Source organism: Pan troglodytes, chromosome 4, assembly GCF_028858775.2.
Source record: "Pan troglodytes isolate AG18354 chromosome 4, NHGRI_mPanTro3-v2.0_pri, whole genome shotgun sequence".
Taxonomy (NCBI): Eukaryota; Metazoa; Chordata; class Mammalia; order Primates; family Hominidae; genus Pan; species Pan troglodytes.
Genome location: NC_072402.2, coordinates 37,820,931 through 37,837,822, shown reverse-complemented (window position 1 = coordinate 37,837,822; position 16,892 = coordinate 37,820,931). Strand labels below are relative to the sequence as shown.

Here is a 16,892-nt window from a genome sequence, read left to right as displayed (position 1 = left end):
ATTTAAGAGCATTATGTAACATAAGACTTATATATTAATAATTCAAAACATACTTCAATTTTTAAGATGGATAACATAATCATCATTTTGTTAATATTAAAAGTGAGATGAAAATCAGTATTACTGTCTTGTGGATAAAGAAGTATTAAAATTTCTAAACAGTTTTTAATGCTAATACTAAATCAATATAGAAAATAGTGATCAACATTTTATAATAATTTGCAAGCTTGATGTGTCATTTAAAGCATGTATCATACATTTTTCCATGTTATTTACATTTTTCTAATTAACAAAAGCAAGATGTACTGAACACTCAAGGCCTGTCATAAGTATGTATACAGACCACTTTGATATAACAGGAGCTTTTTAAAAATCTTTTTTTTTTTACACAAATTGGTTTTTAAAATCTATAATACTGTATTTTAAAAAGATAAGACATCAAAAGACTAGAATGAATGTGCTATTCTTACAACATTTAAGGATTTATTTAAACTGGTTTAAAATTACCTTAAATCTTAAATGTATACATCCTAAGGATCTTAATTACAAGTTATATGATAAAATTTTCTAAATTGTCAATATGATGAAAAGAATAAGGCATACTTAAAAAAAAAGAATAAGGCATACTTCTAATGTTAATCTGCACAAAGAAAACAAATAGCTTCACTTAAATTATTAATTTTACTAAATGCTACCAGCTAAAGTGAAGAGAAGAACACAAACATTTTATAAATACAAAACTAGGAAAAAGTAGTTTAAAAGTTCAACAATATTTATCTATAGAGGCAAGAAATTAATTACTTTAGGTATAAATTCACATGCTATAGAAGCACATCACCTACTTTTTTTACAAATGAGTACCTGGAATAGCTGGGGCTCAAAGATGTGAAAGTAACTAGTAACCAAAAAAATCCATGGTTTGGCAATGTCACTGTAAACACTGTGTCATGCTGCTCCTCCTAACAAGGGCCTCTTGCCAGTATCAAACTAAAAGTATATATACTTACACCAATAAATATGTATCAATCAGTGCCAAAATAATGGATAATTATGCTTGCATTTATATTGGTTGCCTGCTTTAGTAAAAGAACAAGAGACAAATGAGTCTTCCTTAAATATGCAGATTTCTCTAGTTTACTACTCCTAATTTTTTGCGCAAGTTTTAAAAAGCTCATCCATTCTCTTAGTATACTTGAAAGTGGAAGACTGTTCAACACTTACCTCTTTCCAAGGGCTGACAAACTGTGTCCGAGCATATCGAGTTAGCATGTGGATTATGACAACCTGCCCCCACTCTTCAACATCCACTAGTAAGTTACATAGCTTGCGGTAATTTTTATGAATCAGATCTATTCTGTCCGGGCATACTTCTTCAAAAGCCATCACAACACTGCCAGCTACCAACTAGAAAAGAAAGAAATAGTAACTTATTAAAAAATGTTTCTCCCCTACATCAAAGGTCTTACTCAGGCATTATAGTAATCAGTTTCATGCCAATCAATATTAAAGTATTCAGTCATTCAATTAAAATGAATGTTCATGTTTGAATAACAAACTTTATGGTGACTATTCGTCAAAGAATAATTTTAATAGTTCTAATATGTCTAGAAAATACTATTCTGAAGAGAAGTAAATTCTGATGTTTTTATTTCACCAGGTTAAATTTCAACACATTGTTCATATGTGGATTAAACATTAATCATGCACATTTTTCATGTTTAAAGCTAACCTAAATTCTAATCTAAAAATTCAGTACTTTGTTCATAATATTCAGAAAAAGAATCAAGACAATAACAAAGCTCACATTGTGTCAGTTTAAAATGAGAACGACAATCATTCTACAATGAACTTATGTTAAAAAGTATATGAGAAATTCATAAATTTTAATAGAAGAACACTTTCAAATCATATACATCTTAATCCACCGGTTTTTACCCAATATAATTTATTTACAAAGAAAACACACTGGCTGAAATTTTAGAACATCACCTGGGCTCTTATCACTTTCATAACAATGTGTATAAGTTGGAATAATATATTACTAACAAAAGGGGGCTCTTCCAAAACCAATTAATGAATCATAATGTTAGTTTCTGAACTGTGATGCTTTTACAAAGTGGTAACATTGAGATTCCTTTACTCTAAAGACACAAACTAAGCAGAATATATATTATACAAATACTTCTATATACGTACAATGATATATGTGCAGTTAGCCCACAATATAATACAGTTTTGAAAAACAAATTAATACCATATTCTATCTGAACACTAGGGATCTTCACTTTAGTGTCTAAAATTTCCCCAATGACTTAAAATAAGCAATTAAATAGAAATATAACTTACTGAAATGGTACTTTTTGAAAAATATTAGATACAATGATATTCATATTTTGAGTGTTTGTCCCTCTAGTTGGCTGACATTTAGTTTATTAATATGCAACCAACAATACAATTGAAAGAAAACAGCTCAGAATATAGACTCACTATTATGCTAAACAAGTTTCAAGTCCTGTGGGGATTTTATGAATTACCAATCAGTATAAACGTGAAGCTGCATTTATTGACTGCAGCCCTACCCATGTACTGGTGCCTGCTGGTCCCAGCATGTATGCACCTCAATCGAAAAAGCACAGAATTGATTATTTGTGTGAACTATATAAAAATGTATTATATATATAATTTTCTATTTGTTATAGATATGGCAAGGAAGTTAAGCTCATGCTTTCAATCACATTTTGATATCTTCTGCAAAAGACATAATTTCTTTAGAAATTATGTTTCGTGATAATTACATTTCTATAAAGTGACAATTAGTATCATTTTAAAATATCTTACAACTAAGTTTATGACATTAAACTCTAGAATAACTCATTGTGAGATATAAACATCTATATATATGTATTATCAACCTTATATTAATATCAACATCAATTGGTAAAGGGTGTTAAAGTGCAAAAATAAAGGATAGTATCTAGGATAAAATGATCCATGAAATTGAACAGGTAATTCACAGTTTCAATTTTTAAAATACTATGTAAAATCAAGTTATTCTGTCTTAGCAATTATTTTCTTCCAAATGTGTTTTGATACTAAACAATTAAATGGAAAATCAGCTACCATATTAAATTCATTAAACCAAGAGCTACATGTACACAATAATTCTAAAGTACTAACACCTTCTAAGGTACTAACAAATATCATTAATTAAATAGAACCAAATAAAGTTTAAGAAAACATCAAAATAATTAAAAAGCATATAAAGGGAGTACTTTTACAAAATAAAACTGATCATTTTAGATACTTAATCATATAGTTTTAACAATCTGACCCTGGGCTAAACACTACAAGGAAAATTAATAATTTTGGTTTATTAAATGTTCAATATTCTATAAAACATTCAGAATTAAAATTAAATGATCTACTCAGATTTTAAAACCAAAAATACTGGTTTCCAAAAAACAGACAGTTAATTTCCATCTCACTGTGTCAATAGTAGCTTTTCATATAAGGGAAAAAATAAATCACTCCAACAAAACTAGCAATGAGCTCATCAAATTCAAATGCAGTTTTCCATTTATGTATTTTTTATATTAAAGCAATAAACATGGTTCATTTATCTTCCCTTGGTTGCCACGTTTTTCTGTGCTGTTGCTATGAACTTCAGCCATTAGCTGTGCTCCAAGGTAAACTACATGAACCATCAACAAAAGTGACACCCCATCTATGGAGTTCATATTTTCTCTAGATTATCTATGCTAGTTGACAAGCTGGTAATGAAAAAAATCACACTAAGCAAATGGTTCCTCTAATAACAATAAATTTTCTATAAAATTATGAAGGGTACAAAACGTTTCCTTGCATCTATTTTGTCATGAATTCTAATTAACATTGCAAAAACCTGAGAGTGCTGGGTCATCACAAGAAGTGCATCAAGGTTTGATTGATAATATGGTATAAGTTGGCCAATGCTGCCAAGATTTTCTTCCCTTAAATTAATGGCCATCCAACCTTCCCTAATCATACAGCCCAAATGATATTCCCCTTCTTATTTCAATTTTCTTGAGGCATGGAAAATGGGAAAGATCAGTCATTTATCTTCTAATAGCTGGATAATAGATCTATCACAATAAAACATCTGTACAAACTTAGGGGTGTGTTTTTTGCACATAACGGTGGGGCTTTTATCAACATTAAATCAATAACTTAAAATTTGTGTCTTATCCCTACGGTTTAGCTATGCACTACCAATCTATTCATTAAACATAATTTTATAGCAAAAATCAAAAAGAGGAAATTTTATGTCATCAAAAATATATAAATAAATCAGTTTTTCAGCAGGCACTGACCTAATTTGTTTTCCTAAGAAACTCTGTTTTCTATTAGAAAGTTAGATGTTATCAAAAAGATTTCTTTAGGATTAACTTGAAAGGAAAAGGAAATAAATACCACTCTGCTTCTAAAGTGTTCTAAAGAAAAGAATGTCAACAAATATGGATTGCTACATTTTAAAGAAAAACAAGAGAAACTGTTATTAATTTTAAAAATAAATTCATATGTGAACATTACAAAAGGCTTGTAGTAAAGTAGGAAAGTGTTTAGGACATGTTGAGAAGGTAGATGAAAATGGTATAAAATTTAAGAATAAACAATAAAAATTCATATAAAGAAAAATGGTAACAGTTGATTGGAGATGACAGAATATAGATTAGATGCCCCCTTTTAAGTTCACTGACTACAGTTGTAAGGTTTCTGTAATATCTTTTACCTAAATAACACTAAAATGTTCTATTTTTAGGAAAATACTATTCATATGACACATACTGGTCTTTAGTAAAAGAGAAAAGCCATTCTATTATATTTTAATATATTTATAATTCCACCTTTCCTTAAAATGAGAATTATGGAACTAATTTTCTTTGAGATCTCAATTGAAAGAAAATATCCTCTAGCCTAAAAGAAGCAACAGGCAGTATGCCTCAAAATCAACAGAGAAGAAAGTTTAATAGATCAACATCTTTCAAATGTATATGTATCAGCAGCAACACCAATGTCATCATCGTAATAATGATCCCAAAAAACTGCTGCTGGCAACAAATAAATTCCTTTTCAAAATGTGGAAATAAATTAGACCTGGTACATTTAATTGGGAGATTTTTAAAATGAAAGTGATTTTTGATCCTCTATTGATTTTAAATGCCAATGCTGACATTAAAAATTTGGTGGTGGGGGGCAGGGGAGAAATGTACCTGTCTTCCTTCAATGAAGAATTACATGTGACCAAAAAAAGGTAATAATTAAGATATGATCCACAAATATCTGTGTAGAATATTTTTAACCTTTCTACAATGGATTATAATCACACAAAAGAAAAAATTACCAGAAAACATTCACAAAATACAGCCAATTTAAATAATGGGTAGAGAAGTTGATGATGCCTAAGTAAGTCTGAATCTCCCAACCCAAATCCAAAAAAAAAAAAAAGGGACCAAAACCTATGCTTTAAGCCTAACTTCAAAACAGAGAATCTCTAAACCTCAAATTATATATAAGTAGAAATATAAAACCTAAATTCCAGATAACTATTTTCATGCTTGTATCACAAAACTTCACAAAGACCTCCAACAGTATAGAAAAAAAAAAACTGCCTGGAACAAAGCAAGCAGAAGTTAATGGCAGGCCTAAAAGTAAACGAAAATCAACAACAGAAACAGAAAGAACACCCTAAGTGTGAAAATACTGGAAAAGATTCTTGGTAGATCAGAGCAGCCTATAAGGGAAAGACTTGAAAGAGAGGATGATTCAATGAGGTAGTGTAGAAAGGGAAAGTTTCACGGAGAAAATTAGCTTAAAAAAAAAAAAGTAAGGGGAGAGCAGTCCTTTGGAAACTGTGAAATAACAGAAAGAAAGAAATAAGAGGGGCTGGGTGCAGTGGCTCACGCCTGTAATCCCAACACTTTGCAAGACCAAAGTGAGATCACTTGAGCCCAGGAGTTCATGACCAGCCTGGGCAACACAGTGGGACCCCATCTTTACAAAAAAATTTTTTAATTAGCTGGGCATGGTGGTGCATGTCTATAGTCCCATTTACTCAGGAGGCTGGGACAGGAGGATTGCTTATGCTGGGGAGGTCGAGGCTGCAGTGAGCCATGATCACAACACTGCACTCCAGCCCTGGGTGACAGAGTAAGACCCTTCTTTTTTAGGCAGAAAAGAAAAGAAGACAGAAAAATTTAGGCTGCTACAAAACATATCTCAAAATAGTTTGGGGACATATACTGGTCCTATGCATGCACATCCTCCCACCAAAAGGCCATCTACTAAGAAAACATACTTTGTAATTCTAACAGAGAGGGTACTCTTGTACTAGGAATCTTGCAAGCTACCTCAAAATCAAATCACCAATCCTGTCCAAAGAAATAAGAAGATGCAAGTAATCTGTAAGTACTAAAAACAGAAAATGAAAATCAAAACAATTCAACTGGCAAAAATTACCGACAAAGAAATATAAATGATGAAGCAAAAGGAAACAACACAACGCTTCAAAATGAATTAAATACCCTCAAGAGAAGCATTTGAAGATAGGAAATATAAATATAAATTATAAATTCTTTAAAGTTATCATAAATTAACAAAAGAAATCAGGATTGATTGACAACAGGAAAGAAATCAAGAGAGCAAAAATAATCAGATGTGAAGACTAAATTGCAAGATGCCCTTCGAATAAAATTACTGAATGAAAATTTAAAAAGCGTTATTAAAGAAAGGTAGAAAAAGAACCAAAAGAATAAAAATGAGATAAAGAAAGAAGAGGTTTAGAGACACAATGATTGGAATGTAAAACAGGCAAATAAGATCCAATGTGCATAAAATAGGAATCCCTGAAAAAGAAAAAAATAACAGAATTAATATTTAAAATTATAACCTAAAAAAAAAACACTTTGCCAGAGATAATATAAATTCTGAATCTACATTTTGAAAGGACTCACTGAGTACCAAGGCAAAACAATTAACCCATATCAAGTAATCCTGAAGCACCTTGCAAAAGTACTATATTTCAAAGATAAAATCTTCAGGGCCAGCACCTTTCTTAATGCAAACACAATGTAAGCATTTCCTTTAGACTGAAACAAGGCAAGAATGCCCACCATCTCCACTACTATTGAACACAATTGTAGTGATGGCACTAAACAATATAATTAGGCAAGAGAAATAAGAGTTCTAGGAACTGAAAGAGAGGAAGTAAAACATCTCTATTTGCAGATATGATTCATTCTCTAAAAAAAAAAAAAAGAAGAAGAGAGAGAGATTTAGACTGCTTGCTTCTGCCTCAGAGTTGGCGTTGTCATGGCCAGTCAGTCTCAGGGGATCCAGTAGCTGCTGCAGGTTGCTGAAAAGGGTGTCTGAGATCTGCAGTGAAAGAACCGGAGGGAGAAGCAGGCCAAAGCAGCAGTTCAAGGTGAAATTGAACAATATTGCCTGCAGAGGGAGGAAGAGTTCAAGGCCAAGGAGGCTGCTGCCCTGCGATCCCAAGGCAGCTGCAGCACTAAAGTAGAGGAGACCCAGGAGAAGAGAACCATCTGGAAGCAGTTTAGGCAGAAGAGGGGTGAAGTCTTGGCCTTTTTCTGCAACATCTGGTAGTCCATTCCTGCTAGTGGTTAGAACAATGAACACTAGTATAATTGTTTGGGCCAGTTTTAGTTACTTAATCGAAGAGGACAGAATTCAAGAACTTGTTACATGTTACTACTTGGTGTACTGATAACCATTTAAAAGTAAAGACTCTTTGTCATGCAAAAAAAACCCAAGGAGGATGAATGAGAAAATTAACTCAAACAATAGAAGAATTCAGTAAAAAAGCAGAATATAAAATTTATCACTCAAAAAAAATCAATGGCTTTCTTACATACCAACACTACAAGTTCAAAGATATAAATAATTGAAGCAATTTTGATTTACCATACATTAAAAAAAAGATTAAAGACAAAAACAACTCTAAACAAATATTTAACTCTAATTATTAGGCCCCATGCTACTGTATACCCCACAGAGGTACAGTGCTAGCAATTCTGAAGCAATAGTTTCTCTGCATTCTGGGACTCAGCAAAAATGTAAATAGATTGTGGAAATAGGAGCCCTGTTTCTTGTTTTTTTTTGTTTGTTTGTTTCTCTTTTTTTTTTTTTTTTTTTTTTTTTTTTTGTAGAGACAAGGTTTCACCATGTTGCCCAGGATGGTCTTGAACTCCTGGGCTCAAGCAATCCATCCACCTTGGCCTCCCAAAGTGCTAGGATTACAGGCATGAACCATGGTGCCTGGCCAGAGCCACATTTCTTAATGTTGAATAGGCAGTTTCAAATATAAAAAGGAAAGAGGCTGGAAGGAACTCTGTGCTATACCACCAGAATTACAGGTGTCAGTAAAAACTTTGTTTTTTACTATAGACAGAAAAAGAAATATGTATTCTTAATTTAAAAAAATAAACATATAGTATATAACACTTTAGGAAAAATGAGTGCCTCACAAAGGGTAGGCCACCAAAGCCCCCAAAGAATCTACCTATGAACACTGAGCATGAAACCACGGCAGGGGGGTGAGGGAGACATTAAAAACGATACCACACACTTAATTACTATCACCAAGAATGTAACAAATTAATTCAACAGTCATTCAACAAATATTAAATACCTGTGATGAACAAGTATTCAATATTTTTTACTTTCTGGTGTATTTTGGAAACAGACATTCCAATTTTACACAGATATTGTATTCTTTACTTCCTTTTGAGTACTTATTTCTTATTTGGAATTTTTAATCACATCCCATGTGGTGTTAGGCACTGTGCTGAGGGTTTTATATACAATAGTTCTTTCTCTCAACACAAACAGCAAATTTATAAATTAGATATTATAAAACCTACAAATCTGGAGCCTAAAACTCATAAAGAATTGGTACATATACTATGTGGCAGATGCTCAGACATTAAGCCAGTTCTATCTGATTCAAACGCTATTGTTTTTACCTATGATATGCTGTATCCTGTCTAGGAAGACATGCACATATTATACAGACAGAGTTCATTCCCAGGCCATCCAAAGAATTTCTCTTAGTCTATAATGTAGCAGAAATGATGGTAAACTTCATTAAAATGACAGATCTGCTTCTTGTAGATCTTACTACTCTCCATGGTACTTAGCCAATCTCTTGCACTTATAATAGAAAAACACTGAGTATTTTTTTAAATTATTAAAATCAAGTTAACCATAATATTAATAATATTGACTTCATATCTGGCAGATAGCATGCCTGTCATACAGAAGACAAAAAGGAATCAAATTTCTTTTCTCTATCTTCATTTATAATCAATCTATATTTGGTTACCTCCTACGTTACACCAACTATGCATAGAAGAAATGCAATAATGATTTCTGGTACACTACAGACTAACAGAAATTTACTAAATGGTCTAGGAATGAAACTACAAGTATAATCTCCATGTATAAGACAATATTTTCAAAAATATATAGTAAAAAAACCATGAAAAGAATTAAAATGTTCACTAGAACATATTCACTTAATCTAAGAAAAAGCAATAAAGGAGAAATAAGGAACAAAAAAGGCATGAAACATATAAAAGCAAGTAAAATGACAGCTTAAAATCCAACTATATTAATAACAACATTAAGTGTGAATGGATTAAACATTCCAATTAAAGGCACACATTGGCAAACTGGATAAAAAGACAAGAGCCAACTATATGCTGTCTATGGAGACATACAATAGATGCAAAAATATAAACAGGCTGAAAGTAAAAGGATGGAAAAAGATATATAATGCAAACAGCAACCATAAAAAAGCTAGAATAGTAGTATTTATAACAGGCAAAACAGACATTAAAACAAAAAAATGTTACTAGAGATAAAGAGGAACATTTTACAATGACAAAAGGAAGATTAAAAAAATTATAAACATACATGCACCAAACATCCAAGCTCCTAAATAGATGAAGCAAACACTAACAGAACTAAAGAGACTTCAATACCCTGTTTTCAATAATGAATAGAACAAGTAGGCATAAGATCAGCAAAGCAGAAGATTTAAACAACACTAAAAAACAGATATCTATAGAACACTCCACTCAACAACAGCAGAATACACATTCTAATCAAATGTTTATTGAACATTATCCAGGATAGATCAAATGCTAAGCCATAAACCAATAGTTACAGCTACACAGGGCTACTGCCTACTGTATTAGATAGCTGCCATGCATAGACAGTACATACTCCCTGATGATAGCATCCTAAGATGAGCTGGAATCCTTTTCCTCAGTAGTTTTGAGACATATAAAGTGGGTACAAAAGCCCCATCTAAGATACTAGTACACTAGTAACTCACATCTCCCATGGGTCACCTCTATTCCTTGATCTTACCATGTTAACCACTTAGCCACAGGTTAAAGATTTTTTTCTCAACTTGCCTTTTTTCAGATTCTGATGAAGAAACACATAATGATCTAAAACTCCAAATGCAGTCTTTCTCATTACATGAAAATTTTTGTTCTTTAAAAATAGTCCTGTGTGCCATTAATATTTATACCATTTTGAAATCAATACATACAACTATATAAAATATATAATGGTAAATGATACTATGTAAATAAAGTACATTTTTATGTCAAAGACATAAAAAGACATTACTTACTGTGCTTTTATCTTTCAGAAGTTTTTCAATTACTTCAATTAACATTTCCTTCTGCTCTGGATCAAGGCTAAAAAATACAAAAATAACATATTAATTTTTCCCTTTAATTCTAGCTTTACACGATGCTCACCAATTCAAGGATGTTGAGAAATTTTTAAAGAGGGAAAGGAGAGCAAGAATTATAAGTTAGAAATAAAGAAAAACAAATAAAATGGGATGGTTTTTCTCATGAATGTGTCCTAATCTTTCCCTCTAATATTGTTCATATTAACTAAACCAGATATCAATGATTTAGTTAAGATAGTACTGAAAGAACAAGTTCACTTCTAAAAGAGTTGGAAAACTTCAAGAAAGTGACTGTAAGTAGATAAACCACAAACTCTTTTCAACTGGGAGGAAAAAAATAACTAGATAGCAGTCATTATTTTACTATGCATACATACTTGCCAAAAACAAATATGGAGAATTTCCAAATAAGAATTTTATATCAACTAGTTCACTGATAGAGACATGCATTATAAAATCTGCCAACTAAAACTAAGAAAAATAAGAGGTAGTAATAAGATTAAAACATTTGAGATAGAATACTAACAGACTATAAGCTCAAGGCAAGGAGAGGCAAGCATTGAGGCTGGAATATACTGGTGCCCAGTGATAGAAGGACTTTTAAACCATTAGAGTGAGCATGGATCTTATCCCATAAGTTTCTAAGGAGAAAAGGTGAGTGAGAAGCATGATAAAACTTTGTCTGGCAGTTAACATAGGAATATGAGGTTTCACTTTTTACAAACATATACATTTATTACTAAGCATTATAATTATCTGGACAAACTTTTTAATTCTTTCAAATTTCAGCTTAAGTCTTCCTTCTCAAAGCAGTATTTCACTACCAATCCCATCTCATTACATCTTTACTTTCTGGTAACAAAATATGATCATCTCTGGTCCCTGTCCTATCAAAGACATTGCTAGTGTACCTTTGTATATACATATATATCAGCTGCTAATATCTTATTATAGATTGCCTTTAATTATTTGGTATGTCTTTGATCTTCTCCCTCAAATACATGATATGCTATTCATAATTAAGTGCCACATCCTCTACTGTTTTCATACATCTAAATACGCATAGCACAATACTGTGAATACAAAACCAGAAACAGAAGAGAGTCTCAAAAAGCTTGAGGAATAAATGATAGCTGAAAATAATACCAAATTGTTGTAGACAATTCTATTTGGACAGTAAATTTTCCAGAGATCAGGGCATTGTATAATATTGCATAACATTTCTAAAATATCACACAGATATGGTATAGCACACTATATTTCAAATCACTACACTTTTAAAAATTACTTAATAAAATAGCTCTGGAAAAGAATTAGACAAGGAAGGGAGCAACAGGAACAAAGATGGAAGAAAGGAAAACACATATAAGTGAGTTGAGAGGATCAGACACTTAAGATTCTACCCTAAACAGGAAAAAAAAATCTCAATTTTCTAATAATACAAGCATATGTGTACATGAGATAGACTATATAAATGAGAATTCAAATTCTGATTATTCTTAAGTTATAAAATCTATAAATTATCACAGGCTCTAACAGCCTCACAAATAAAAACCTGCATAGGGTCTCTATAGCCAAAACAAAATTACAGATGTGTAAGGAACATTTGCAGCAGGGAGAAATACCATCATACAGTCACTGGATTTACTTAGTATAAGAACAGCCTACCTAAAAGAGCGAATAAAACAAGCCTCTGTGGTCTATAACATTCCATGTAATATCAGAGATCTTTGGTATATTGTTAACAATGCACCTACCTGTATAATTTTTGTATTGCATGGGCTGCATTCTTCCTAACATATGGTGATAAGTCAGCAGAAGCTTCCTTAATAGCAAGCATCATGATAGGTACAATAATTGGCACTCTAATACTTGACAGAACTCTCAAAGCGCTTGCACGAATTAGTTGGTTTGGGTCCTAAAAATAGTGCAAAAATATTCACCAAAATTTCAACTTTACAATATTTTAAAGACATCTTTAAGACACAGTTAATAGGTGCTTAAAGGGTGTAATATGACAATAGCAAAAGAAAGCTACTTAATTTAAAATGAACAATTAGTATATGGGAATGGGAAAAAAAGACAGACATAAATGTTTACTTCTTTAATAATGTTTTAAAGAAAAGTAATAGTTATAATTCTAGTTGGTCATTTATTACTAAATATGCTGGGTTTTTATACTTTCATAATAATAAAATGCTGCAGGTCATCAATTTCATGTTTAAAAATGTCTTATAACCCCTTTTGCGTACTTTCAACAACTAGTATAATGATAAACAGCTCTTTGAAGCATGAAAATAATTATATTGAATATAAACAAACATACAGAAGCTGTAACATATACAGCAAGGTTTCGGTTGGTTGTATAAATTATTTTCTAAGTGTATTGAGTAGGCACTATAGGAGGCTTTTAACTCTTTCAAGACACTACTGTGCTATTTAGTGGATTATCGCTCCACTTCTTTAAATGACACACTTTCAACTCTGCAGAAACCTTGTAGCTATTTGCCTACTCACTCCATTATTTACCTTCAGAGCTCGCTGAAAAGTGCTTATGGACAGGAGTGCAAGATCCTGCTGTTCTTCAGCATATCGAACCAGGTAAACATATACCAACTTCTTGATCTGTTAAAAAAAAAATCATTTATTCATAGCCAGAGTGAAAATTTAAAACTCAGTATTTGCTATACCAAAATCCATGCTCAATTCTTCTCAAGTAAATAACTGAATCTGGTCACATCTTAAATTGTAAAATAAAAATAATATTTTGTGGGATAATAAGTACAACAGAAAAAGCTTTTAAAGTAAGCATTTTAATAGTCCAGTCCACAATAGCAATAGCCTATCAAAGTGCCCCTTCCTCTTGAAGGGAATAAAAAAATCCCTGAGCAGATCTCATATAAGAATATTAACTAAATTGTAAAAATATTTTCAAAATGAGGGATAAAAATAAAAGAAAGAAGCCAGGCATGGTGTGCGTGCTTGTAGTCCCAGCTACACAGGAGGCTGAGGCAGGAGGATCACTTGAGCCCAGGAGTTAGAGGCTATCCTGGGCAACACAGAGAGACCCTACCTTTTTAAAAAAATAATAAGAGAAAGAATTTGGGCCCAGGCCACTAACTATATGTTATGGGAACTTGTTTCCTCATCTGTTAAAAGAGTCCAGAGCCCTAACTCTGATTTTTATGGTAATACTCACATTTCAACATGCATTACATGATATTTTCAGTCCAGTAAGAATAATGTGTGACTATGAATACCAATTTAACGTAATAAAAATTCAAGAAGATTGGATGTGTGTTCTGAAAACAGTTTTTTTTTGGTTTTCGATTTTTTTTCTGAGACACAGTCTTGCTTTGTTGCACAGGGTGCAGTGCAAGAGCACAATCACGGCTCACTGCAGCCTCAACCTCCTGGCCTCATGCCATCCTCCCACCTCAGCCTCTCCAGTGGCTGGAACTACAGGTATGCACCACCACACCCGGCTTTTTTTTAGGATTTTATAGAGACGGGGTCTTCCTATGTTGCCTACCCAGGCTGGTCTGAAACTCCTGGGCTTAACTGGTCCTCCCACCTCAGCCTCCCAAACTACAGGGGTTACAGGCATCAGCCATTGTGCCCAGCCTTGAAAACAAGTTTTAAAGGCAATTTAATCACTAAGTTTACAACAAAATTATGAACAGAAAAATAAACAAAAACTAGAATTTGAGTTGAAATTTATCCATTGCTTCCTTCTAGCACTATTTATAGCCTGTATCTACCTTCTCAAATATCTTCACATTCCTGATTATCCTTCTAAGATACCAGCACAGTATATACCTAAAAGTTATGTACTCAGCCAGGCACAGTGGCTCACACCTGTAATCCCAGCACTTTGGGAGGCTGAGGCAGGCAGATTGCCTGAGTCCAGGAGTTCAGGACCAGCCTGGGCGACATGGTGAAATCCCATTTCTAGTAAAAAAAAAAAAAAAAAAATTAGCCAGGCGCAGTGGCATGCACCTGTAGTCCCAGCTACTTGGGAGGCTGAGATGGGAGAGTCACCTGAGCCTGGGAGGTCGAAGCTGCAGTGAGGCAGGATTGTGCCACTGCACTCCAGCCTGGGCAAATGGAAAGAGACTCTGTCTCAAAAATTTTAAAAATTTAAAATTTAAAAAAAAAGTTACATACTCAAAGAACACAGGAAATGAGGGAAAAAAGTTGGAGATAGCTGGAATTGGTGCTGGAAATATAAAAACAGTACTATACTGGATCATATTTCCAGTCATACTAACCAATCTGGACTACTTTAGAGACAACTGTCATGACCTTCCTTCCTTGTACCCTAATTTCTTGTGAAACATAACAGCTTTAGTTCCCCTACCATCCTGTGTGCTCCTTCCTAAACTCACTCCAATTTTTTTCAGCGTGACACTACGAACTACAAATAAAGTCTAAACAGAACAAACTAGATAAGAACTTGCTCCAGATGAGGTACTTCCACAGATATGACTAATTCTTGATTAAAACCATACACCTTTTCCAAATGTACTGCTGACCAAATCAAAATCAAACTGTCCTCACAGAATTTTTTAAAAATTATTTTAAATGAAAGGCAAAATCTTCCATTTATCTATAGAAATTGTCAACAATTTAGATTCAACGCATCTTGGCACCCTGTTAAGATAATTTGAGGTGATAATTTTATAATCCAACCTATTTCTCAATTCATAAGTACAAATGAAAACTTAATGAGCAAACAAACTGTGTACATCTTCATCATTGATAAATATGTTAAACACAACCATTTTAAGTTGATATCAATCCATTCATCTATACTATATGGGCAGAGTTATAAATGAAATGAAAAAACTTTTTTCCAATTACTCTTCAATGTTGAATGGCTCCACAAAACCTTAAAAACAAAATCTAAAGCTCTTAGCCTAGTACTCAATACAGTTTATAATCTGTTCAAAACTTCCTTTTCTAGTCAAACAGAAATAGTCCCCAAATATAACTTGCACTCTTTATCTCAATCTCCACTCAGGTTATCCCAGGTTATCCCGCTTCACCAAGTTCCACTTCCCCAAGTTCCACTTATTAAAATCTTCCACAAGAGCAAAAATTAAACAATAAAGAGTCCTAGTAGATAAACAGTAAACAAATGACAGTTCATCCATATAACACTATACTATTCAGCCACTATACAAAATTAAATAAATCTGTATGACATTGAAAATACGTCCTTGTGGCCAGGCATGGTGGCTCACACCTGTAATCCCAGCACTTTGGGAGGCTGAGACGGGCGGATCAACTGAGGTCTGGAGTTGGAGACCAGTACAGCCAACATGGTGAAACTCCATCTCTACTAAAAATACAAAAAAATTAGCCAGGTGTATTGGCCCATGCCTGTAATCCCAGCTACTGGGAAGGCTGAGGCAGGAGAATCGCTGGAACCCGGGAGGCAGAGGTTGCAGCAAGCCAAAATCGCACCACTGCACCCCAGCCTGGGTGACAAAGCAAGACACCATCTGAAAAAAAGAAAAGAAAGAAAAGAAAATATGTCCTTGAAAAAGGTTTTTTGTTTGTTTGTTTTTTGTTTTTAAGACAAAGTCTCACTCTGTCACCAAGGCTGGAGTGCAGTGGGGTGATCTCGCGACTTACTGCAACCTCCGCCACCCAGGTTCAAGCGATTCTCCTGCCTCAGCTTCCCAAGTAGCTGGGATTACAGGCACACACCACCATGCCCAGCTAACTTTTGTATTCTTAGTAGAGATGGGGTCTCACACCAAGTTGGCCAGGCTGGTCTTGAACTCCTGACCTCAGGTGATCCGCCCGCCTCGGCCTCCCAAAGTGCTGGGATTATAGGTGTGAGCCACCGTACCTGGCCTAAAATTTTTTAAAGGTGTAAAAGAGTATGCATTGTATGATCTCACTTCTGTATAAAAAAAAATAGATGCCCACATACTGTATTTTATGCAATCTAAGATAGACTACCAATTGTAAAACATACCATTATATTATGGACCACAAAGGAAAGAACAACAACAAACAAACAGAAAACACTACCCATCGTAATCACCACCAGTTGTTAAGTTAAATCCCAACTGCAGAAACTTTAAAATAGCAAACATATGTCTTAGAATGG

At 33.3% G+C, this 16,892-nt stretch overlaps 1 protein-coding gene across 7 annotated transcripts in view; it reads right to left on the bottom strand.

The window, feature by feature from the left end:
• Nucleotides 1-16,892, bottom strand: part of AP3B1 (adaptor related protein complex 3 subunit beta 1) — a 291,912-nt gene that overhangs the window by 210,923 nt on the left and 64,097 nt on the right. For all 7 annotated transcript variants that reach the window (XM_063811141.1, XM_517689.8, XM_016953105.4 and 4 more), the window contains exons 4-7: nt 13,298-13,393; nt 12,526-12,686; nt 10,703-10,769; nt 1,222-1,404 (exon numbers count right to left, since the gene is read on the bottom strand). In XM_063811141.1, the coding sequence (XP_063667211.1) occupies nt 1,222-1,404; nt 10,703-10,769; nt 12,526-12,686; nt 13,298-13,393 (507 nt within the window). The remainder of the gene's footprint in view (nt 1-1,221; nt 1,405-10,702; nt 10,770-12,525; nt 12,687-13,297; nt 13,394-16,892) is intronic.